We start from the raw sequence: 25,609 nt of genomic DNA on the forward strand, positions 1-25,609 counted from the left end.
GAAATGATCTTAAAGAGTGAAGATATTTACTCTGGTATTCCCAATACCACCCAGATTACAAAGGACTCATGCAAATTTCATGGAATCTGTCAATCAGCTTTCTCAAGTAGGTACCAAGTCAAAGTTATAAGTGTTGCTCCCTTAGCCCATAAGCCCTCTCGAAGATATTTTTAAAAGGAAACAAACGCAATCCTCTGTAATGACATACCTGTCCAAATGAAAGGCTGCTACCTCTGCATTGTGTCTATCATAACCAGCATATGGCTCCCCTTCTACCACATAGTCTCGGTTATACCTGCAGAGTGAATGGGAAGCACAGATGTAGACATGAATTATATCGGCACCAGAGCTGATAACACAACAGAAACTAGCAAACCTGACTCTACCTCCACTGTCAAACCTGAGAACGGTTGTGGATTTGGATGAATTCCTAGCAGATGGGGTGAAGAGGAAGTGGAGAAGAAAACTAGATTGCTCTATCGGCAATCATTCTGAATAAAACATGCAAGCTGTTATTTCTACCCCTCTAAAAGACTTTCAATGTCGTCTAAGCAAAACTCTAAGGTCATTTTCTATCTCTGTATCTCTACCATGATGTTAAGCCTATAGTTGGTGCTTAATAAATGTTTACTAACATTTTTATTAGACTGAACTAAAGAAATGAAGGAAAACATACAATTAAAATGTCTGTTTATACCAGAATGGCTATGGCAACGCTTATAAGAGAAGGGAAAAAAACGATCTTGATATGCCTCAGTGTTTGTTAATGAGTAGGCAAAGGCACATTTGTAAAAAGCTATTTGAATAACCACCCTCTTTCCCTCTGTCTACATTTATGATGATGTAGTGGCAGGAATACCGGACCAGTGTGAGAGCTAGGTATACAGTTCTGTCATTACCTGTCAGGGTAACCTTGAAGAAAACCATTCTCTGGGTCTTAAGATTCTTCATCTACAACATATGAGGGGCTGAACTAGGAGGCAATTTCTAAGATCTCTTTGAGTCCACTCATGATTTTACATCACATGTATAACATAAACAAAGGATAATAAAAACTGGCATATTTCTTTCTACCAATCACTAAGATACCATTTAACAGTTAATTGGAAAGAAAGAGACACTAAATCGCCTATGACCTCTACAGTTTACCTGCATTTCCCAAATCAAAAGACCTATTAGGTTTTACAGGCAAGTGTAAAATAGCAATGAACAAAACTGGAGGAAAGAGGAGCTGCTCTGCTGGGGACACCTGGATCAGGGAAGTGGGAGACGGTATTATCAAAGGCCGTGAGCTTCAACGTAAATGACCTTGGAGTATAAAGTGAAACAAACCATGCCCACAAAACACATTTTCAAGGCAAAGTGATGGAACACTTCTGTCAGAAGATAGCCGTGAGTCACCGCTGGGTTGGAGGCCAGTATCTTCTTAGTATGGTCAATATACTCAAACGTTTTTCATTTCTAGCGTCAAAGCATTATTCAGACTACCTAACACTGGCTGCCTCCCCAGTAAAGTCTCAATTTTCAAATAGAACTGCAATAAAAGTGGATACTAGTCAAGCACTTCTTTCTTCACCACAGCTGTAGGCTGTCTGTAAATCTGGGGGGCAGTCCCGGAATACTTTCTTTGTTGGGGCTCCAGCGGAGCCACAGGGACATATGTGCGGTGTGCAGTCCATTCCTTCCAGTGAAATGCTAGAGAACTTTCTAATACCTCAAAAGGCACCTCAGAGTGAAATGTTAAACCCTAGAGGGCTAGAGGGCATTGGGGGTGACCTGGAGGGAAAGGGAGGAAAAGAGGGGAAGGAGTAAGAATCAAAGAGCTGGTGCAGTCTGGAGGCCTGACTCCCTGGCTCCCCCATGGGCTTTGTGAAATGTGGCAAGTCTGAACTCTGTGTCTCCCCCATCAAAGGAGCAGCTGGCCCGGACAATCTCCAAGGTCCCTTCCAGGACTTCCTAGGATGACTACTCACTTCTCACTCCCAGACCTCCCCTGCCATCTTGCTGCCTTCCTACCAGAACTGTAGGCTCTGCCTATGAAAGCCCATCTACTTCCAGAATGCAAATAGCTACACTGAAAAAAAAAAAAAACAACCCACCACTTTTCTAATGTAAGGCAAAATGTGCAAATAAAAGCATCACCGTCTTCCTATAAATCCCATCCACCACACGCGTCTCCTATCTCTGACAGGAGGACATGGCCAACCAGGCTCCGGAAGTGCGGAAACCACAAGTGGCTCGTAAAAAAGGGTGCGTGTGTCGCCTTAGCAGCAGGGGTGCAGAGCCTCCTCTCAGCAGAGAGTGATCCATCTTCAGTCACTGACAGAGCAGCAAAATTCATACAGTTACTGCCAATAAATCACTCCCATCCTTCTGGTGAAGGGCATCAGAGTCTGACCAAGGACATTAATTTGTGCTTACACTAGGACTAAATAGCCACGGGGCCCCCAGGGTCAGCAGAGCAATCTACTGGGCGGCCCGGGACTAGAGGCAATTCTCCAAGCACCTACAGGTGCACCCACCCTCCGCAGCCCCCCACAGTGCCAGGTATAACTAGTGCAGGTTGGCATATGCTCCCTACCCTGGGGACCCAGCCGCTCATGGGGTGGGGGCAGTCCCCTGGAGCTGGGAGGGACCAGTGTGATGGGGATAGAGAACAGGGTATAGAGAGGAGGACCAGACTGCCACGGGTTGACCATTAGGCTGTGGAGGCTGGGTTTTGTCCTGAGAGCAACGGGAGGTCCCTGGATGTCTTAAAGCTGGGAACATGGTGCTGAAATGGGCGTTTGGAGGAGGAATGAAAGTGGCCCCTCAGGAGGGTGTGGGAGAGGAAGGTAAGGGGATAGCTGCAGAGGTGGTAAGAGATAGGAGTTGAAGCAACAATGACTAGGTTAGTTTGTGCAGTTATCTGCTCCCCCTCCCCTAGTCACAGCTGGGCCTCCCCTCTCCCCGCTTCCTACTTGGTCTGCATACCCTGGGCCTACCTGCAAAGTGCCAGGATACCTGCCTTCTAACACCTCCTGCTGGCCCATCTTACCCCTGACTCCCCCCGCCGTACAGACAATGGTCGTGGATGGGACATCCTCTCACGTCAGCATGAAACACCCACAACTCATCTCTGTACACGAATTTCATTTTTGTTTTTAGCCTGCCTTTCCATCAACACTGCTGATGGCCCAGGCCACAAACCAAGAGGTCAAGGACTACATTTCAAAACTCAGCTCTCTATTTCTGATGATGGGTGCTCCATGTTATCACACTTACAGGAAAGCAAGCAAGCTGAAGGTAATTACGTGTGTGGGCGGAACACCAGCCACTCGGATCCAACTCAGATCCAAACACCAGTTCTGGCTGGGTGACCTTGTTGAGTAAGTGACTCTCCTGCAGCCTCGGTTTCTTGCTCTAGAAATAAGAAGTGTAACTGCCCACAGCTGTGATGCAGGCTGAAAGCACTGACAGAGACAAAAGTACTTAGTGTGGTGCCTGGTGAGAGATGTGTATCCAATGGAAAATGCCTCGTAAGGCCCCCATAACCATACTTTTTCCACATTACCTGCCAATCAGACCTTTTTATTCTCCAAAAGCATACTGTATTTTTAACTTTCCTAATTTCCATATCTTCCATACATCACACCTCCCTGTTCCAGGCAAATGCAGACTTCTTCCCTTTCTGGGATTCCAACAGTTTTGCTCTCTGGCTGCCCATCATCTACTGATGGTAGGGTCATGAAGACAGCTAAATTAACTGGTCTTGTCACAGCTGAATTCTGTACATCTTTACTCCGTATTTCTTTCCCACCCTGGCAAGAGACCCAAAGGTGTGTGTTGTAATTCTCTCAAAAAGCTCTATTAAGGAATGAAAAAAATATTGAGTACACAGAAAATTTTAGATATTACCAACTTTGAGAAAATCCACTAGTAACTAATTCCTGGCAAGAGAATATGAATCACCATCATGTTAACCTATTTCAAATTCATATACTCACAGAAAACTTAAAAAAAATCATACTATACAACTGCTACACAAATTATTTCTGTAGAGCCTTAGAGAAGACCCCAAGGGATCACTGTCTAACAACATACGATTCAGCTCACTTTCTCAGATTTTGGACTGAGGTAACTAAAATGGCTCAGCTCTCTCCTTTAAACACATAAAACAACAATGAGGCATCACTACACACCTATCAGAATGGCTAAAATCCCAAACACCGGCAACACCAAATGCTGATGAGGATGTAGAGTAACAGTAGTGCTGGTGGGAATGTAAAATAGTACAGCTACTTTGGAAGACAGTTTGGCAGTTTCTTACGAAATTAAATATACCCTTACCATACGATCCAGCAATCATACTCCTTGGTATTTAACCAAATGAGCTGAAAACTTCCATCTACAAAACACGTGCACATGGCGTCTATAGCAGCTTTATTCAAAAATGCCAAAGTGTAGACGCAACCAAGATGTCCCTCAGTAGGTAGATGGATAAACAAAATGTGGTATATCCAGACAATGGAGTGTTATTCAGTAATAAAAAGAAATGAACCTCAATCCACAAAAAGACATGGAAGAAACTTAAATGCATATTGCTAAGTGAGAGAAGCCGATCTTAAAAGACTACAAAGACATGAGTCCAATTATATAGCATTTAGAGAAGGCAAAACTATGGAGACAGTAAAAAGATCAGTAGGGACTTGATCTTTGCTAGGGACTTGGAGGAGAGATAGAAGGCTAGGTAAGTGCAACATGGGATTTTTAGGGCAGGGAAGCTGTTCTGTAGGATACTTTAATGGTGGATACTTGAGATTATATGTTTATTAAAATCCACAGAATGTACCACACACAGTGTGAACCTTACTGCAAACAATGGACTTTAGTTACTAAATTAATACTGGCTCATCAACTGTAATAAATATCCTATACTAATAGAAGATGTAAATAATGGGGACACTGGGGGTAGGCATGTGTGTGTGTGGTGGGGTGGGGGGAACTCTCTATACTTTCCTCTTGGTTCTTCTGTAAACCTAGAACTGCTCCGGGAAATAAAGATTAATTGAAACAAAACCCATGTGAAAGAATCATAGCTTCAGTACTTAAAAGGGACTTAAGCCCTGTCCTAACCCACTCCAGCTCTGGTAACTCCTACTCTACTGCATCCTAACCTGTGGTTGGTTATCCAGCCTCTAATGGGACACTTTGGTCACAAGTCGCCTATTTCCTAACCAGCTTATCTTATATCTCTGACATCTGGCACACAGCACATATTTGATAAATTTAGAAATCAAGGAGAGCTCAAAGTGTAAAACATTCAGTCTTCTCCACAACCAAAACCTGTTCCTGTAAATCTCCCCTACTCAAAGAATCATACAACATTAAGAGCTAGAAAATACTTCAGAGATCCAGTGGTCTACCCTCTTCATTCTATTGAAGAGACTACCAAGAGCACGAGATGAGCAGTCTTAGAGAAATCCCACATTACGTGAATCAACCGACAAGCACAGAGAACTTCCAAGATGAAGACTTACCGCTTAGGCTTGAAAACAACTTTCTGTCCTCCTTCAAGTATGAGTAAGGCTTTCAGCTGTGTCCCTTTATAACCCACGTCAGCTTTAATAATTTTTTTGGTGGCCATGGCGTGCATGATTGCCCCCAGCTCTGGTGTCTCTTCCGGGTACACTTCCCGGGGAACCACCCACTGGGCTGCGATCTCCCAGGGAGACTGCAAGGTGTGGTCCAGCTTGGGCACCAGCTCCACCCGCAAGCCGGCCATCATTCTGTGAAAAGCCCGCTGGTCCTCTCGGTTTGCAGCTGATGTGTCTAAGTTGTCAATCAGGAAAACTTTGGTGAAGATAAAGATGACAAGAAGGATTGCTAACAGCACGACTCGCTGCTTTAGCTTCATGTTGACCTCTTTTCCTTCTCCCCTAACCCACTCTCTCTCACTTATCAAGGAGAGCAGGTGATGATGGTTAGCAGGGAGATGCCATGATTATGTGCACTGGTCCATTTCTTCACTGGAGCGCCTCCCACAATTCCTGCAAGCCCAAGTACAAAGCAAAATTCAGTCAGAAATTCTGTCTTTCCACTCCTGAATCTTTTGTAAGCCTCAGACACATTACTCACTCTTTGATTCTTGCTAATCCTATGCTTGAGAAGACCTATTCTTGCTAATCCTATGCTTGAGAATTTAAACCTAACTGGTGTGGGGAAGGACTTCATAGGTAAGAACCAGGTACAATGTAGATTTTAAAGCAAATACTCCTGTTTGAATAGGGTGCAGAGTCATCTAGGAGCCACTAGACTGGCTACAAATTCCAAAACACCAAAACAACAAGAAAAAGCACAACAAAAGCAACACTAAGAGATACATAACGCCTTAACTTTCATTTTTGCCTTTCATAAAGGACTTTTGAACATCCAAAACCACTAGTATTTGGAAACTTTCCAGTCCTTATCTTCTCTAAATGTAAGTTTTATGACATGCTGTAAGTCAGGAACTCCTAAAAATGCCAAAGAGGATACAGAGGACAGCAATAACTCCTCCAAATCCCAATCCCCAGCAACCCTGGAAATGCCGTATCTGTTGCTCGCATATTTAAATACAATACCCAGACACGTATCTCTATTTAATCAGTCTTCCACTAATTATTTTTCAAAATTAAAATCCCTGTAAAATAGGGATAATCAAATCTGGATAAATTAAGTAAAGGAAAAACACATCCCTATACCATCTGGCTATTAGTAGAACATGATGAGAAAACTAATGGAACCTGGTACTATAGCAACACTCCAGAGTCTGGACTGGGCAGGCACGCAACAAAGATACTGATGTCACGGACATAAAGCAGCCCTGCTTCCAGTGTGGAGCTGACCACAGTCTGGTCCATTCTCAAGCTAACAGACTCCCAACACAAGATGTTTGCAAGGGTGTCAAGAACATACAGTTCAGACTCATTTGCATGCCGACAGGTTGCTTGCCAGTCCATAGGCCATTTAAAAACATGAACGAGCCTGCTCTGCTGTGTGCCTACCGACAGCACAGCACTAGTCTGAGACAAAGGTGACAGGAAGATGACAGGGAGGGGCTTCACTCTCCAATTCATTTAACAACCCAAACCATTAATCAAAGAAGTAACACCAATATAAAAGACAGGGTGGACTCCCACCCCAACTGGAGACTGCTCTCCTAACAGCAGCCGGGAACACTTCCAAACAGCTACCAGGGTGACAGTGTGCTCCAAGGGCAACACCTCGTGGTGAGCCTACTGCTGAGCAGTTCACTGTCCGTGATTAACCACTCCTCTCCCCGTTCGTTTTCACGGAGAAGTGGAAAGTGAGAGTCGAATTCAAATTCTGATATCTCCAGCCACCTGTTTTGTGTCATCATCATCCTCTCCCAGGGAGTACACAACACTTTAACCTGAAGCAACGGTATTCAACTGCACCCACAATGTAACTGTGATAGTACCAAGTTTAGTGTGAAACTCAGTACAATAGGTCTGGGTGATTACCAGTAAGGGTGGTGCCAGGAGAGCAGATTTCAGAAGTTTCTGTTAGTCCCTACACGACCTAAACCACACAACTCCTTCAATGGTCTGTTCTCTGGGACATGTCGTGGCTGTAGTGACAGAAGGTAACGTGGAAATCTCGCTGCGCCAGCGATCCCTTTCTCAGCACCTCTGACTGCAATGAGTGACAGGACTGGGATGACTGTGGCACAGAGGGGTAAGCGGGGCGGCCTTCCTTCCCCCATACCACATTCTTCAGGACTGAAGTCTGGTCAACCCCTAAACTTCTAATGCTGCTGCCCACTTCATCTATCATAAAGAAATTCCTCCCTCATGCTATATAAACATATCAGATCCAAACACTTACCATAAATGCTAGGGCTATTGAGGTGTTCAATGTTTTTTGTTTTGTTTTTTGAAATCACTAATGCAATAGAAGTTCTAGCAGCTCCAAAATTCAGACAAAATGAATTGTCCGAGTCTGCAGTCTTTGCTTTTAAGTTCTGAAATCTCATTACCTTTTGAATAGGTCTCTGGAGAACATTCCTCAATTTGGGGCTGCAAACAATGCATCCACTCAACTAGGATAGGAGTTTTTGTGAGGTGAACTGAAGAGTTCAACTATTACTTTATTTCACCATTTACCTCTGGTAGGTTAGGTCTGAGCACAGGTTGCAAGAGGCTAAGGGAGTTCTTGTGTTTGCGATTAGTCACCCTATCCTGATAGAACAAGGAATACAGCAATTTGGCCTAGCTCTCTAACCACTGCTCTTCATGCCCACAGCCACCAACTTAATCTATTCAATCACTGCAAGAACTGCCTTCTGGGCCACCAGGTTCTCCGATGCAAACTAGATGATGCACCACACTCACTGTTCTGATTACTCACCACTTCTCATTTCTACAGATCCCTTAGCATGACATTAAAGCCCTACCCTAAATGGCTTCAGCCAGTCGGCTTCACTACGCATCACTCTTCTCACCTTCCAACCAAATGGACCATGACCACGCTCGTGTGGGGCTGACCTCTGCCCCATCATTCCCCATGTGGGGCCTCCCTCAAAATTCCTCTTGCTCTTACCCTTTTTTCCCCCATCTTCTCCTGTTTAAAGCCTAATCCAACTTTCAAGGGCCATTTCCAAAGCCACTTCTGGTCCCTCTTCACAACTGACAGTAACCTTCTTCCTTTAGACCAGCATTTAACTACATGCTGCCCTGCCCAGTGTCTTCTCGTACCATAGTTTCCAACTACCCTCTCAGAAACTTGGCTCCTTGGAGATCTCAACTGTCTTCACGATCCCTATAGTACCTCATATAGTTAAGGGGAGAGGCTTTATGCACCTAAACTGAACAAACCACTACCAATACCTTGGGACTCTGGTGTTAACTTCCTTCAGTATGCAGTATCACCTGAGCATGTGGCACCTTCGTGTTGGCTCTCCTTTATCAGCTTTCTTCCTTTGTTTGGCAATCTAGTTCTCTACAGGTGCTCTAACTTCTCGGTTTAGTTCAGAGTATAGTTTCGTTTTCTGGAGAAACACAGACACTTCAGAAAGAGGTCTTCTTTTAGCTAAAAAGCTGCTATTCCTTCGGCCCACAGGCAAGCAGAGAGATTTAAGAAACCCACAAAGTAGAGATAGTAGAATTTCTACTGGAAAGTCTCTCCTGTTCCAGAAAAATGTATGAAATGCATGATACAGAATCATATCATCCTCTAGCGAGTGCATTTCTTACTCTTTACAACAATCCTCTTTATTCCTGTGGGCCTGAGAAGGAAGGATACCCAGGATGGGATTTCCACAGTGTCATCCCCTTGTCTTGTTGGAAACAACAGTATGGGTGCTATACATTGTGCAAACTGAAGGTTTCTAAGATACCCCATTTCAGATACTAAGGAAATTAAAGCAAGATCACTGGGTATATTCCAAATTACTAATGAAAACTTCACTTGCACTCCCAGAGGAGCCTGCCTGCTCTATTTCATACCTTCACTTCCTCCCATAAATGCTTCCAACACTGTAACGCTGTCCAGTTTATATTATGGTCATTTATTTTAATGGTTCTATTATGTGGAACAGAGCCCACCTCAAAGAACAAATAGACTCAAGGCAATAACATAACTCAAAAATGTTAAGTACCAAAAAAAAAAAAAAAAAAAAAAAAAAGGCAATGCAAAGGGTAGTCTTCACACTAAAAGCTGGCATGAGCTCTCTAACTGGAGTTCTGGAAGGTAGACCTTTATGAGGAATCTTCTTCCTGAACCCCGGTTTCACCCGCAGCTCCATCAGTTCAATGAGGCTTGCTATTTGCTGTCATTCTTCACACACACTCACTCCCACATACACACACACACACACACACACACACACACACCAACCTATACATCTGACAGTTATAAGGACAAACTTATGACTATTAAGCTGCTTAGGGAGAAGAGAGAGATGCCACAGAACAAAAGTGAGGTCTTAGTATGAGGTCCTCCATTCAGTCCTGGAGGAACTCTACTGAAAACCATGTTGGTGCATGGGTCTAAGTCACTGTGTGATGAAATACAATGTATGTGGCTGCTGAGGGACATGAGAACACCTGGCCCCTCACCTACTACCTTACTAGGGACTCTCACAAGCCACGAGTGAGGTTCCAGGTCTTGTTGGGAATAGTACCCCTTCGAATCTCCCTTTCATCAACTGACATCCTCACACTAGTTTTCCTCAGGTCATGGAGAAGAAATCCCAACCTTTGCACAGAGTAACTGTGAAAGCTTCAGGACTAATCCTTTCTTGGGTTTTCAGTTCAGTGGCCAAATCAAGTTCTTTCCACATAAATGGAATGTAACATGTCTGTGAGTATAGTACCACAGGGAAAATGTTCAGTATGACCATTTCATGCAGAAGGCTATCAACAAAGGAGATTTCAGGCACAGCAGGTAGACTTTATTATTAAACTAGTATATAATCATATTTACTCACATAACCTCCCTGCCCTTGATCCTGAGTAGGATCATTTTATAAACTTCTCCTTTTAGTAACTGTTGGTTTCAGCAAAGCTCTGAAGGTCTGATGAGTCTAAGAAGAGGTAAGACCTGAATTTACTTAAGAGTTTTTGCTTGATTATCTACAAAGACAGATACCAACAATTCCTCCCATCAAGAAGTAGTGTCTATTTTTTCTCCCCCAGAACCTGGGCTGCCTCTGTAACTTGCTGTGGCCAACAGAATGCAGTGGAAATGACTGTGTGCCCAGCCTGGGCCTAATTCTTAAAAGACCTAGCAGCTTCCAATTGGGACCTAGCCACTATGTAAAGCAGCTTGGGCTAAACTACTGAATGATGGAGAGAGGGGCCTGGCCAGCCCCTAGCTATTCTGGCCACTCCAGGGGAGGTGCCAGACACAGAAGTGAAGCCATCCCAGATCCACCTGAGGTCCCAGTTGAATGGGATCACACATGTGATCCCAGGCTATAAACCATGTGGGCAGAAGAACCAATAGGCTGAGCCCAGCTGACCTGCAACATTGTAAGAAATAACAAATCACTATTTTAAGTCCCTAAATTTTGGGGTGGCTTATAAAATCCAACATTTTCTCATCTATTCTGTCCTTATTAACTACTTTGGAGACAAAAAAAATATTGAGGGAGAAGACATAGGGAAATAAATCATGTGACAAAAACAATTCTCTTAGGAAGAAAGGAAACATTAAATTAACCATTAAATATAAATAAATATTGGATAAATTGTTAGATCATATTTGTAAATGATTATTAATGCCTTCTACAGAGCAATAAACTCATTATGGAAGTTACACACCATTTCTACTCATTTTGTCTTCGTTGTAGATGCTTAGAAAGATACATAATGAAGGGCTCTTTAAGGTAGCACAAGAAAAAAAAGAAGACTCTCACCTGGATCATTTACTAAAATCTATTTACATACTTTAGAACAATCAAGGCTAGGGGATCCCTGGGTGGCGCAGCGGTTTGGCGCCTGCCTTTGGCCCAGGGCGCGATCTTGGAGACCCGGGATCGAATCCCATGTCGGGCTCCCGGTGCATGGAGCCTGCTTCTCCCTCTGCCTCTCTCTCTCTCTCTCTGTGACTATCATAAATAAATAAATTAATTTAAAAAAAAAAAGAACAATCAAGGCTAACTTCACACCTTCACACAATTACACATGCCCAGTTTATAAAACCTAGCATTTGTACTTCAAGCCAAAGCATAAATAATAGAAAAATCACAACCTTTTAGTACCAAAAAAGAAAGAAAAGAAGGAAAGAAAGAAAGAAAGAGAAAGAAAGAGAGAGATATACTTTCACCCTGGGCAAAGTCTGATATAATGCCCTTTTGTTTTTCATTTGGTAGTGACATCAGAGCATTATGCAACATTATTCACTGTCCCCTAGAAGTAAATGCAGTTTATCCTGATGGTTACTGGCAATTCTAAGTAAAATCAAGAGCATTCAGGAATCTTTCCACTTAGCACTGTATGCTTCTTTCTACACAGGAAGTCAAAACCACCAATACCAAAGAGCATCAAGTATTTATTACCTGAACAAATCCTGAGTTTCCCCAGAACACCAGCCCATTCCTGCACTGCCACCCACTGCCTACCACAAGAGCATGTTCTTTTTCATCTTCAAATTGGAGTCTTCAACAAAAATAAATAATAAAACCACATAATATTCATCAGTATCTATGTATAGTTTTCTCTGCCAATTTTCTGCTTAAGCAGCAGCTTCTTAAAAAAAATACCATATGATTTCATTCATACATGGAATTTAAGAAACAAATGAACAATGGGGGGAAAAAGAGACAAATCAAAAAAGGAGACTCTTAACTATACAGAACAAACTGATGGTTACCAGAGGGGAGGTAGGTGGGGTATAGGTGAAATAGGTGAAGGGGATTAAGAGTACACTTATCAAGATGAGCAAGCACTAAGTAATGTATGGAATTGTAGAATCACTATATTGTATACCTGCAACTAATATAACACTGTATATTAACTACATTGGAATTAAAATAAAAAAAAAGAAATTTCTTAATTCTCCTGCTTATTCTAAATGTAAACTCTTCTGAGGCAGAAGGGTTAGGAGGGTGTGCTCTGGATTCAGAATGCCTGCTCTACCGGCTACTGTGGGACTTGGGAAAGTGAGTTAACGTCTAACCTCTCTGGCCCTTAGTTTTTTCATATGAAAAGTGAAATAAGAACACTATTCCCTAACTCACAGAGTTGCTAAAAATGAATGACACTACCACATATACTGTGTGAAAATCAGTGCCTGGACAACCTGTAGTGATCACTTGTTAGTCATTACTATCTGGTCAAAAACCCAAAGATAATGACCTGAAAGGAGAAAGATAAAGAAAATAACCCTCCCTAGTGATGCAGTCTTCTGGGGGTGCAGAATGAGGGGCTGAAGTCACAAGTCACATTCTAGAGAGTTCCAGTGGTCTTCTATTCCTGAACCAAATCCTTGTCTCAAGTGGAAAAGGAGCTAAGACTATCAGCAAGTAGGTATCTTCAAAGTGGGTATCGTGTGAAGTGGAACACTGGGAGGCTAGGTCACTAATCGGACCAATCTATTTCTCTTCTCTACAAAGTTCAATTCTACCATGTTTGATGATGGAAAGCATGAAATTCTTCTATTCTACGACAAAGGCTGAAATAAAATGCCTTCACAAGGCATTTCTTCAGTTGGAAAATTAGCTCTCTTAAAAGATTTATTTTTTCATGAGAGACACAGAGAGAGAGGCAGAGACATAGGCAAAGGGAGAAGCAGGCTCTTTACAGGAGCCCGATGCGGGACTCGATCCAGGATCCCAGGATTTCGACCTGAGCCGAAGGCAGCCACCCAACTGCTGAGCCACCCAGGAATCCCTAGCTCTTTTAAAGATGACAGCTTTGCATGTCCTAAAATTCTAAGATAGATTTATTTAGAGAGAGAAAGCTTGCGCGTTCAAGGGGTTGAGGGAGAGAGAATCTTCAAAGCAGACTCCCTCCTCAGCGCAGAGCTGATGTGGGGCCCAATCCCATGACCCTGAGGTAATGATCTAAGTCAAAACCAAGAGTCAGCTGCTTAACCTACTGAGCCAACCAGGTGCCCCCGTTCTAAAGCTCTTACGATAACCACTAAGAGTAACTTAAAGCTACAGGTATAGAAAATCGAATTCCCATATAGTCCAAATTACTCCGAGTATTACATTTTTCCTTGCTGTTTTCACTTCCACTTAAAGATTTATTTGTAAACTCACTATCCCCTATGCAAAATCCTCTAACAGTTTCTCTTGAAGAAAGCCAACTAAAATGATTACTAGGCATTAATAAGGTATTAAAGTAGCCTTCTTCCGGGGGTTGAGAGCAAAAATGAAACGGGCAATAAAGAATATCTGCTCCTGGAATGCCTGGGTGGCTCAGTTGGTTAAGTGTCTGCCTTTAGTTCAGGTCATGATCTCAGTCAGGGTCCTGGGATGGAGCCCCAAATCGGGCTCCCTGCTCAGCAGGGAGTCTGCTTCTCTCTCCCCCTGTCCCTCACTCCCCACTCATGCTCTCACTCTCTCTCTCAAATAAATTAAAAAAAAAAAAAAAAAAGGACTGTTTGCTCCCTCAGAAAAAATTTAATTCCTATAACCTGTTCCACTTAAGCCTTGATTTAGGGCAGCTCTCTAACCCTATTCTTGAAAAATGAAAAGAAAAAATCCTTAGCTCATACTGCTAGTGAAGTTTGTTCTAAAAAACCAACATAAGCTGTGTTCACTGATCTAGAAAGTCTGTGGAAATGCCTAAGAATCTGCATTCTGTTTCAAACGGGACAGGTAAAATGAACCTTCCCAAGTTCTAGGTCTTTCACTGCTCAAATGTCACTATATAACCACCACTTAAAACTATATTATAGAATTTAATACTCATATAGCATGGAAACACGGAATTTCAAAGAATATAAAATTTTCCTCCAGATTTTCCCATTTTCCATCTTTACATTTCAGTTCACTAGTTTTTGGAAAGGTATATTAGCTTTATGCAACAGTAATACCTCACATTATTAACCTTATATTCCAGGTATGTCAAGCTGACAGGCCACAGATCACTCTAGAAACAGCAACAGCAGAACCCCTAGGCAGGTCTGGACTGAATTTGAGGCTCAGTGGCTCCAGGCATGATCCTTTTGTTATAATATGAATATAAATACACACACTGGGCATGCCTGTCTCTACTATTTTGTGAGTTCCTCGAGGACAGGGAATATCTTTTACTCTCTTTGTACTTCCACATAGGCTGGCACAGTGCAGGATGCTGGAGAGGTACTCGATAAATGCCTATTGAATAAAAGGAGTGAAGAGCAAGGGAAAGAAGCCTTAAAGGTTATAAAAATTTCTTCAGCTCCTTGGTCTAAAGATGGTTACAGACAAAGAGAAACTAAGTCCTGTAATGAATTCAGATATATAGCACAGTAAAACATGCAGAAATACCAAATATATGTACCAATTTTATACATCCAATTTTAAATTGCTGCCTCTATACATCCTGCTTCCACCTTTCAAGGCAACTGCTACTGCCAACCTTGTTCCTGCCATTGGTTGGGACTGGGAGTAAAGATGATATGCAAATGCTAAGAGAAAGATTGGAGATGGTCCAAGACATTGCCAAAGAATGACACAAGACAGGGCTGGAACCAGATCTTCAAGTATTACTGGCGATGCTTTCTAAAATGAGAACTGACACTAGTACCTCCATACCATTTTCTCTTTTCTACAAAGAGGACCCACAGGAACATAAATGTACCTAGACAAGAGTGCAAGTCTGCTATATAAACCACGGATAAGGCAGCCAAAAAAAAAAGGTCTTGGGCAGCCTAAATAGTAGTCCCACAGTTCACCCACTAATGGAGAAGAGTGGCAGTCCCTTGGTCAGCCCTGTTAGCTGTTTCACATTCAACCAGAAAGCAGAGTTCTCCGGGCTGCCCCACAGAAGATCAGAAGCTGCCAATTTAACACACGGCAGCAGGGACACTAACAACAGCAAAAGTGCAGCTTTCCCACCTCTGGAAGAAGAGACAGACTATTAAAAGCAGATTCCAGAATTCAAAAAGCAGAGGGGGTGGCACACAACCTGTGTATTTCGGTCACTTCAAAGCCCTGTTCCAACACGGTCAGTAATGGATACTAGTACCACAAGCTCAGGGCAATAAAAGGTGAAACTACACTGTTTAAAAAGCAAACAAAGCACCTAATATACGGTGGAATTTTTTCCACAATGGCTAGAGCCAAAACAAGAATTCCCACACGTAACACCTTATTCCTTAAAAACAAGATAAATGAAGCACTGCCCTATATGTAGTTCTGATACACTTCATAATTTCATATCCTTTGACCTTTATCATGTACCCAAAGTAACATCTTCCCCTCCATGTACAAACCTACACACACACACACACACACACACACACACACACCCCAAAGCTCTCTTTTCTCCATCAGGCTCCATTTCTTGTCTCCTATTGGGATGACAGATGCACTCCTAAGACTCATCAAGGCCTGCAGCTAGGCCTTTCTTTTCTCTTCTGCTTTTGAATAGGAAAGACAAAATCACAAGTGAGATCTTAACATTTCTCTGAGAGGACTCTAGCAGTCATGTTGACATTTTAAGTTGGTCAGAAGCTAATTTCAATTGCAAAAGAAGGTTTCCTGTACCCCAGGTCTGTGTTAATGAACTCATTAGTTCTTGGGCGTTACAGACACAGCTCAAGTAAGGAAAAGAGGTTGAGATACAGAGGTTTGGAATGAGGAGCTGCTGGACAAGCACTTCAGGGAGGGACAGCTCTCCTTTCCCATCCTGCCGTGTAAGGGATGAGAAGATGGACCATCAGGGTCAATGATAATGGCATGGCCATTGCCAAGAGCTCCAGTTCTTTTATTAAGGCAAAAATTTTGACCACCAATCCAACTGCTCAATGAGTATAGCCAGAAAAGGCTGCAGGAGCCAAGTCAGTGAAGCTGTGCCTGACCAGAGGACCAAAGGCTGCTCCTAGAATGCAAGTGGCTAAAATATCATCACAGAGTCAAATCTCAAGGCAGCTCCAGTAAGTAACACCCTTTACAGATACCCATCTTCACAGCAACTTTCAACAATAATCTGCAACATGTTTATTGCTCTTTTTTTCTTAATGAAAAGAGGAACTAACCAATTTATGCACTAGAATATTTCCTCTTCTTTGATACTGTTTTCCATTCATTTGCTCAGCCACCAAATAATTCCTGCACACCTACTATGCACTATGCAGTTTAGGTGTAGAGAGAAAAGTATGCCAATTATCATCACTGTTACAACATACTGCAGCACCTTGTTGGTATACTTCCTACCTCAATCTACAAAACCACAGGGCACTTAGTCCCAGGGTGACCTGACATCAGGTTCAGAAGACTGTCTCTGTTTTATTGTTTGCAACCATGGCCACAGAATAGAGAGAGGAGCCTCTGCCTCTATTATGAGACTGCACCAATCAAGAGGCAACCACTGCGGTTGCTTTTTTAAAAAGTTATCAATTCAAGAGCCGAGGTATCTGGCTTCAGGGCTTTACACCAGGGAAATGATGGTCAAAGTGTACGAAGCTGACGTCTGCCCTGCAAGTAAACAAACAAACATATTTCATTTAAAAATTCAAAATTCGGGGATCCCTGGGTGGCGCAGTGGTTTAGCGCCTGCCTTTGGCCCAGGGCGCGATCCTGGAGACCCGGGATCGAATCCCACGTCGGGCTCCCGGTGCATGGAGCCTGCTTCTCCCTCTGCCTGTGTCTCTGCCTCTCTCTCTCTCTCTCTCTGTGACTATCATAAATAAATAAAAATTAAAAAAAATAAAATAAAAAAAAAAAAAATAAAAATTCAAAATTCGGAAAAGACCGTAAGCAGAAGCTTTTAGGCTATGTGAGAGAGCTGGAGTTTACATATGGAAAAGAAGAGAATGGACTTAAAAGCCAGAGTTATCAATACAACATAAAAGAATTCTAGGATGTAAAGGATTAGACGATACAAACGGTGATTTATTTGTTTGCTCCCTAATTCAAAGTACCCAGAAAGAAGAGTAGGGCATGTGTTTTCCAGTTTTCACTCTTTAACCGAATCGTAGCTAGTTTCCTACTGGCTTCAGAGAAACAACAGACCAAATCCACAACACATTCTCACCAGCCACACTGAAAAGCTGTGGGCTCCAAGATTTGATCTTTTGCCACATCCATTCTGTCACTGCACTTTATTTTGAGTGAGGCTGAGAATCTGAATTACTTGCTCCTGCCTTTTTATTCTCCCTTGGTAAGTCCTTTCAAACGTGGAAGCCCCTCCTCTTGAGTGATTCGATTCCACTGTATGCTTCTGGGGACCAAAGTCCAACAACTTCACAGATTTCAGGAAAGTTAGTAACTAAACACAGAACATTAATTTTAAATCTCCCTTAGGTTGGCTCTGAGTCTAGGGGAATAATTTAGCATCTTTAGCAGCTGTACCTCGGCGTCCCAAAGCCATGTCTTGATGATAAATAATGTATGTGGAAGTGCTCTAAGGCTTCACTCAAAGGTCCTGCATAAACTCAAGGAGTCAGCACACTGAGGTCTTTCTTTCAATTTTTTAAAATTAACCTCGATGGAATTTATGCATTAATTTATAACACCAGGAGGATGGGAATAGCTAGCAAACATCAATCTTCATCCCCAGATCACAAACGCATCAGGTCCTACCATTTAAAAGCTAAATAAAAGATCCCACATTCCTGTTCCCTCTTTTCAAGGTGACAAGTCAAATCTCCAGAGGGAAACTGGCTGAGCGGGGAGAACGCGGACACCGGACACCGGCCCGGCCCGGCCCGAGCCAACCATGAGTCGCAGCATCAAGCGTCTCTAATGTTCCCAAATTATAAACTCCTCACCCAACCAAGCGAGGGCATAGCCCTTTAAAGGGCTAAAACCCCGTAAGCACCACTCCTGCCCCGTCCTCTCCACTTTCCCTCCAACATGCTTCCAGCCCCGCGGCTTCCTACCGGAGGACTAGCTGGCAACAGAAGCCTGGGCAGAAGGAAACTCTCATCAGAGCCCAGGCAAGGGCGCAGCCCGACAACTGCTCACGTTCCTCAGGAACGGCGACGTCTCGGGTCGCTGTGAATCGCGGGGCCATCACACCCGGAAATGAAATCTCAAGCGCAACCCACTTGGGACTACCGCGTCCCTTCCTGAAGTTGTGCCCGGCCGCGAGCGCGGGGTGCTCGACCCCGAGGGGCCGCCGGCTCCACCGCGCCTCCCGCCTCGGGCCTGGCGGCCGCTCGCCCGTCCCCGCCACGAGGTGGGCCCGCCGCCGCGCGATCCTCCCCGGGCCGCCGCCGCCGCGGGCGCTCGGCGGGGCGCGAGGGCGGCACCGGGGCCAGTCGCCTCCGGGGACGGCGCCGGGCGCCCGGGGTGGCCGCCGGGAGCACCCCCGGCGGCTCGCGGCGCCCCAGGTGAGGCCGCGCCCGCCCACAGGAGCCCGCCCCGGGGCCGACGAGGCGGGGCGCGCGGCCCGGGCCGGCGTCCGGGGCAGCGGCCAGGCCCGGCCCGGGACCCGCCCGCTCGGGGGCCGCTCGGGGGCCGCTCGGGGGCCGCTCGGGGGCTGCTCGGGCACCGGCGCCCGGCCCCCCGGGGAGGCGCCCCGCCCCCAGGCGGCCCCCGCCGGGCGCGCGCCACGCACCGCGCCCCGCCCGCCCGCCGCGCCGGGGGCGGGGGTCGCGCGCCCTCCCCGCCCCCACGCCGCTCACCTGCCGGGCCCTAGGCTCGCTCCATGGCCGCCCGCGCGGTGCGGTGCGGCGCGGCCCGGCCGCCCCCGCCGCCTCCGGGGAGGGGCAGCCCCACGCCGCGCTCACCGCCCCCAGCCGCCGCCGCCGCTGCGGCTCCCGCCCACCCCCGGCCCGGCCATTCCCTGGCCCCTCTCCCCGCGCAGAGCCGCCGGTCCCACACCCACCCCCCCGCCTCCGCGGCGCGCGACTGTTGGTACCGTCCTAGCGTAACGCCTTCCCCGCGGCCAATCCCAGGGCTCACTCCGCGAGGCCCCGCCCCCGCCCTCTGGTGGGCGGGGCTACCGGGCTCGCTCCGGACGGCCCCCCTTAACCCTTCCCGCCCCGGGCCGGCCCCGCTTAACTCCCTCGGCGCCGGCTCCCGTCTCTCCGCCTCCTCCCTGACGCCCGCCCCGCCTGCAGAAGCTGACCTCCGACTTCTCTCTTGCCTTTGCTTTCCCTCATCTGACTTTCGTAAGCAGGTAGGAGACCAGGCAGCGGGACTGGAGAGTTGGGGTCCTTTAGGTCCAGTTCTGCTTGTGAGAAGCAATTTCCCTACTCCTTGTGCCCATTCAGTTTGCCTCCAGTGACGCTTCTGCCTGTCAGTGTGTCGCCCTTGCTCAAGAGGCCAGCCCTCCTACAGCGCGCACTAGTCGCCCTTCCCTGGGACCAGAGCAAATTCCCTGCTACAGTTGGGAGCATTTAGCAAAACTGCTTAGTCGTTTACTGTCTCTTGCATGGGACTGTAAGCCCCATGAAGGCAGGGCAGTCTGTCCCTGTCTCCAATGCCCCACACCCAGTAGACTCCCTGTAAATGGTTTGCATGACAGATTCTCCCCTTAAGTTGCTTCCTTTCCATTGACTGCCTACAGATCATCCAGTGCGTAAGGCACCCTCTCATTTTTCCGCCACGTACTAAGCTTGCACTTAGTCTATGTCTGAAATATAATGTAGGTTGCTTTGTGGGGTACGATTGTGGGGGGCGGGGCGAAAGACCAAGCTGACACTTTGTTCAGGCTACTTAGTTCATTTAAGCAATAGGGTGTAGTGGACAGAATGCCTCCTTTCTGGCTGCGTCATATTGGGTGTGTCCCCTAACCACTCAGAGTACCTCTCCTTATCTGGAACATGAGAGGTAATCATAGTACCTATTTCACAAGGTCGTTGTGAGGTCCAAATTAGGAAATGTGTGGGGAAAGTACTTTCGCATTATTGTATAACATGAGTTATTATTCATGCATGTATTTACAGAGCACTTACCACCAGAAGAGCCTAGAGAAATAATTGGGCTTGACACCAGTCCGAGACAGTCTGCTTGGGGAGGCAGCCCCTGCGCACCGAACAGTCACTGCAAGGGGTACACAGTCAGAAACAGAAGAAGTTGTATCAGCTCTTTACTGGATGTAGTTGAAAGGTCTTGGGGATCATTTTCTGACCATGGTATACATAATTCTTAGGAAAACAAGCTGGATTGTTAGGAGAGCTACCGAATTTCTCTGCAGAGGAACAGTGGTCTGACTGCCATCATAAACCAAAAGCACAAAGCAACAGTTCCTCTAAGATACTTTACCTGAAAGGACTCTCCTCCTTTCTTGCCTGGAACTCCAATGAAGGTAGTGAAGGTAGACTGTCCAGCTGTACTTCTCAGGAGAAGGCTCATGCAGCTTCTGCTTCTGGGGTGGGAGGTCCCTTCTGGCACTGAGGACATGGAGGAGGATGGATTCAGGGCCTCCCTGGACAACCTGCTCCAGTGCTTAATTTCCTATCCATCAGATCCCTCCATCCACCCCAAATGCTACAGGACAGACACTCTCTCTCCTCTTCTGTCTTCCTAGATGGCAAGCAGGGGATTCAGGGCCTTTGTGCTTTCAGACAGCAAAATTTCTGCCCCATTTTGCCAGTTTGCCACATTATTCAGGCTCTCTGTGAGTGCGTGCACAGCACCAGCAGAGTCCTGACACTCCACGATGTTCATTTCTGCCCTTTCTTTCTGGAATGGGCCTTGTTTCCCAGCTGGTTGATATATTCTAGGTGCTTTGGGGGATGCAGTCATTTAGGACGGGGACTCTGCCTTCAAACAGTTGACGTGACTGGCACACAGGAAGCAGCTGCAAAGGATACGGCCGACTTAAATAACACAGCATGCACTCTGTGATCACTGAGAGAAGTAGGGTCCAGGAAGACAGTGTGGGCTGGCATTGCCAGCAAAGGGGGATCAAGGTGAGCAAAATATGGGCGGGAAAAGAGACAGCCCGTGTGAACCAAAGTTAGGTCATGCCTCGTGGGCTTAAAGGCAGACATCCTCAGTCAATGATACAGAACAGGAGAATGCTTCCTTCCTCCCATCCTTCACTAAATGTCTACCAAGTGCCAGACACTGAGCTGGACCCAGCCTATGGGAGGGCCAAAGAAAGCCTGGTTCTCATCCTGGAGAAGCTGACAATCTAGTCTTGAGAAATAGAGCAAAAGCCCAGAAAGAGCCCTCATTCGGAAGGTCTGAGACTTTGCCAAAGCTTCCGTGATGCTTCTTTCAGAACTTGGGAGGTAGTTCTAGGTCTCCTTGGCTAATCTCCCCACCCCTTGCCTCTCTCTTCCCTGTCCCCAAACTGCAAGCTCTTAAAGACACAAACTGACTTTATTTCGTCTTTATTTCCTTCCATGGAGTGCTTTCTCTGCACTGATGTGCTGAAATGCATTGAGTTGAAATCACAGCAGGAATTTGGCTGTCCCCCTCCAGCCCCGGGTGGTGCACATATGTCCTCAGTAGAGGAATCTTGGTTAGTAGCCCAGTGAAGAATCCTCCAGTGGCTTGTCCACAGCCTGCAGAATTCAATAGTAACTCCTCTACTTGGCATTTCCAGGCCCATGTTCTACTAACTTTTTACCTTCCACCCTGAAGGACCCACTTGCTCTGAGAACATCCCCTTTTCTGTGCCCATGGTTGTAATCAAACGGATTCTTCCTCTGGGGCTCCCACCTCACCCCACCCCTGTCTCCACTTGTGAAAATGTCATGTATTCTCAAATACCATTTGCCCGTGAAGACTTTCCTGACCTTTGCCACTGTCCATGGACTCCTGGTCTTCTAAGATTCAGTACTTTCTGCCTCTTTTGCAGTATGGTTTGGATTGATATCTTTGGGGATATGTCTGACCCCTTCCCCTGGATTGTAAACCCTTTAGGGCAGTGTTTAATTCACATATGTATCTTCCTTAGCACTGACAGTGTATGTGGCCCATGGTGAGCACTCCGCACCTGAAAAAGAAGTTTTAGAACAGGTCCTGTAGACATGGGAAGTGAGAAGCACCAGAGGTTTCTTTCTTGGCCTCTTTATCATTGTGTTTTCCTTAACCTGCTTCAGAATTTCCAGGTCTCTGCCAATTTGTCAAGCCCCAGGACTCAAATGACAGTTCAACAATCCCAAGGTATGAGGGGAGTATTGTCTGAAGGTGCCCATATACACCAGCACCAATAGAATATGAACACACACACTCCTTTTAAGAGAATGCACCCACAATGACAGATCCTACAGAAACGAATGAAGTTAATACATCAAGAAAGTTGAAGGAAGCTGGAGAAAAGTTCTGGCCATTCCAAGGAGCCAGGAGAGGGAGACGAGAGGATTAGAATGAAAGAGCACATTTGTCCCTCCCTGGAGCAGGAACAGGAGCAGGAGCCTGTGCTCTGCCTCTGCTGCCTCAGGGCAGGATTGTTCTTTGCACAGGGCTCTCTGTGGACTGCTGGGTCAGCATTTCTTTCCCAGCTGGGCAAACTCCTTTCTCTCACTTTGCCACCTGCTCTACAGAACCACTCCTAGTCCAGCCCTTGCTCAGAGCAGTGGGGCTGCCCACTTAACCAGTCAATGCCATCTGAGCGAACCTCTTATGCTCCAGGGTCAGCATTATAAGGCAACTCCCCGCATGCCCCCCGCCACTCTGCTAAAGGATTGTTCGGGATACGTACATCTGAAAGTGGTGCAAATCATTCAGTTATTTCTTTCCATCCTAGTATTTTTTTAAAGCAGCTTTATTGAGATATAGCTTATGTACCATAAAACTCACCTGTTTAAATTGGACAATCCAGTGGTTTTTAGTATATTTACAGAGTTGGGCAATTATCGCCACAGCCTAGGACGTTTTCATCTTTTGACAAAGCTCCTAGCTTATTCTCATTTCCAACCCATGCTGAGGATAGCTGTTCTCCCAGGACTAAGCCAGCATCATGTTGAGTTGTGTGAAATGGTCATCTTTGTAGGGCAAACCCAGTTGAATATTGGCAATTTCGTATGATTCGACCTAATATTCAGGCAGTTAGTTTTTATTTTTGAGTAGGTGTTTATTTTGAGATTGGTGTTTCAGAAGGTATTCCATAGGAAACCAGTCATTTCTCTCCAAACCCCTGCTATGTAGTGCGTGAGGGTGAGAAAGATGTGACTGGGAAGCCAATGACTTGAGTGGTCAAGATGCTGCACCTTGGTGGACCAGACCCCCTGCATCTCTCCTTCCAGTGGAGATTAAACATTCAGAATCCCGTGGTTGCCATGCAGGGAGGGAAATGAGGGGAGTGGGCTGAGGTGTGAGACAACCAGAAGTGTTGAGGGAACATGACAAGGAGAATCTGGTCCCTCTTTCATAGGCATTTACATTTAAGAATATATAAATCTTAAATACAGGGCAGGCCAAATAAATCACATGGATAGAGGAAATCTGATGTTCAGGCCTGCAGCTTGTGACCCTATCCTAGAAGATGGATGTTCATGGCACAGACAGGTGGCTCAGAACAGGGGAGGACAAGATATTTAACACAGTAGAACTATGAACCCAGGGAGAAAGGAGCCAACACCTCACTGCCATCCATGTTGTAGAGTTATAGATGATTCATCCTTATTGCTAAAGATTCCATTGGGAGAATGTTACAATTTATTTCTCTATTTTTACTCTTGATGGGGATGTGAATTGTTTCCAGATTTTGTCTGTTACAAATGGTGTTGCCATGAGCATTCTTTCTTCCATGAAGAATGCTTGGGTTTACTGACAACTGGAGGTGCTAGGTCATTGGGTCTGCTTATGTTCAACATTAATAGAAAGTGCCAGTTTTCCAAAAGGTGGAACCAATATATACCCGTATCAGCAGTGTATGAGTGGCAATAGCTCCACATTCTTGCCACCTGAATGCTTTCTGAGCCACTGAATTAACCGAACCTAAAACTGTCTACTTCCAACTTGAGTGTTTAGGCAATGGCTAGTCAGAGTTTCTGTTACGTGCAGCTCCGAATTTTCTGCTAAGGCACTCTACAAGGGCAAGCCAGCTTCCTTTCCATCTAGGGCCCGGCAGAATGGCTCCCACAAAGAAGGGTGGCGAGAAGAAGGGCCGTTCTGCCATCAACGAGGTAGTGACCAGAGAATACACCATCAACATTCACAAACGTATCCATGGAGTGGGTTTCAAGAAGCGTGCCCCTCGGGCACTCAAAGAGATCCAGAAATTTGCCATGAAGGAGATGGGAACTCCAGATGTCCACATTGACACCAGGCTCAACAAAGCTGTCTGGGAATAAGGAATGTTCAAAGGAATAAGGAATGTTCCATACCGTATCCGTGTGCGGTTGTCCAGAAAACGTAACAAGGATGAAGATTCACCAAAGAAGCTCTACACGCTGGTTACCTACGTACCTGTCACCACTTTCAAAAATCTACAGACTGTTAATGTGGATGAGAACTAATCGCTGATTGTCAAATAAAGGTATAAAACTGCAAAAAAAAAAAAAAAAAAAAAAGGCAAGCCAACCATCTTCTGACGTGTGGGTCACCCACCCCCACTGGGGCAGAGCATTTATGTCTCCTTTGGGAGTGGCACGTATGTTCCCTCCTTGTCATTACCTCTGCCACCGCTTGTCCAGGCCTTCCTCATTTCTTTCCTAGACTGTTGCTTACTCTGCTAGTGGGTGTTCTCATCTGGGGCTCTCCCACTCCAATCCATACCTCAATACACTAGTGGTATTAACTGCCATATATACCTCTCAGTTGAACTTCTGAGGTTTTCTGGATGATCCAAAAACAACTGAAGTTATTTCTTTGACAACCCATTTGACTGCCCAAAAATATACTGAATGGCTTCTTTGCTAACAGCCAATGAATCACCCAGTATAGTAACTATCGTTAACTGAGAAGTCATTTTGTTTGCCAAGCCCTGTGCTAAGGGCCACACATATCTCATTTTATTCTCACAACAATCTCAAGAAGATTTTTGTGCCCGTTATCCATTTATGGCCTCTCAGCTCCAAGCCACCCTTCGTTGCCCACTCTAAGAAAAGCAGATCAGACCTT

General features: G+C 45.5%; 1 protein-coding gene and 1 pseudogene across 4 annotated transcripts in view; one reads left to right on the top strand and one right to left on the bottom strand.

Annotated features, from left to right (window-relative positions):
* The window catches only part of FAM20B (FAM20B glycosaminoglycan xylosylkinase), a 41,064-nt gene extending 21,521 nt beyond the window's left edge, over positions 1-19,543 (bottom strand). The window contains exons 1-3 of one of the 4 annotated variants that reach the window (XM_038542378.1): positions 19,506-19,543; positions 5,520-6,029; positions 209-295 (exon numbers count right to left, since the gene is read on the bottom strand). In XM_038542378.1, coding sequence (XP_038398306.1) covers positions 209-295; positions 5,520-5,896 — 464 coding nt within the window. In that variant the 5' untranslated portion in view covers positions 5,897-6,029; positions 19,506-19,543. Of the gene's footprint in view, positions 1-208; positions 296-5,519; positions 6,030-18,522; positions 18,739-19,269; positions 19,382-19,505 lie in introns of those variants that run through there. The other 3 variants (XM_038542375.1, XM_038542376.1, XM_038542379.1) reach the window with 3 other exon arrangements.
* LOC119872520 lies at positions 19,525-25,059 on the top strand (annotated as a pseudogene).
* Positions 25,060-25,609: the final 550 nt, after the last annotated feature.

This window comes from Canis lupus, chromosome 7 (genome assembly GCF_011100685.1).
Source record: "Canis lupus familiaris isolate Mischka breed German Shepherd chromosome 7, alternate assembly UU_Cfam_GSD_1.0, whole genome shotgun sequence".
NCBI classification, from domain to species: domain Eukaryota; kingdom Metazoa; phylum Chordata; class Mammalia; order Carnivora; family Canidae; genus Canis; species Canis lupus.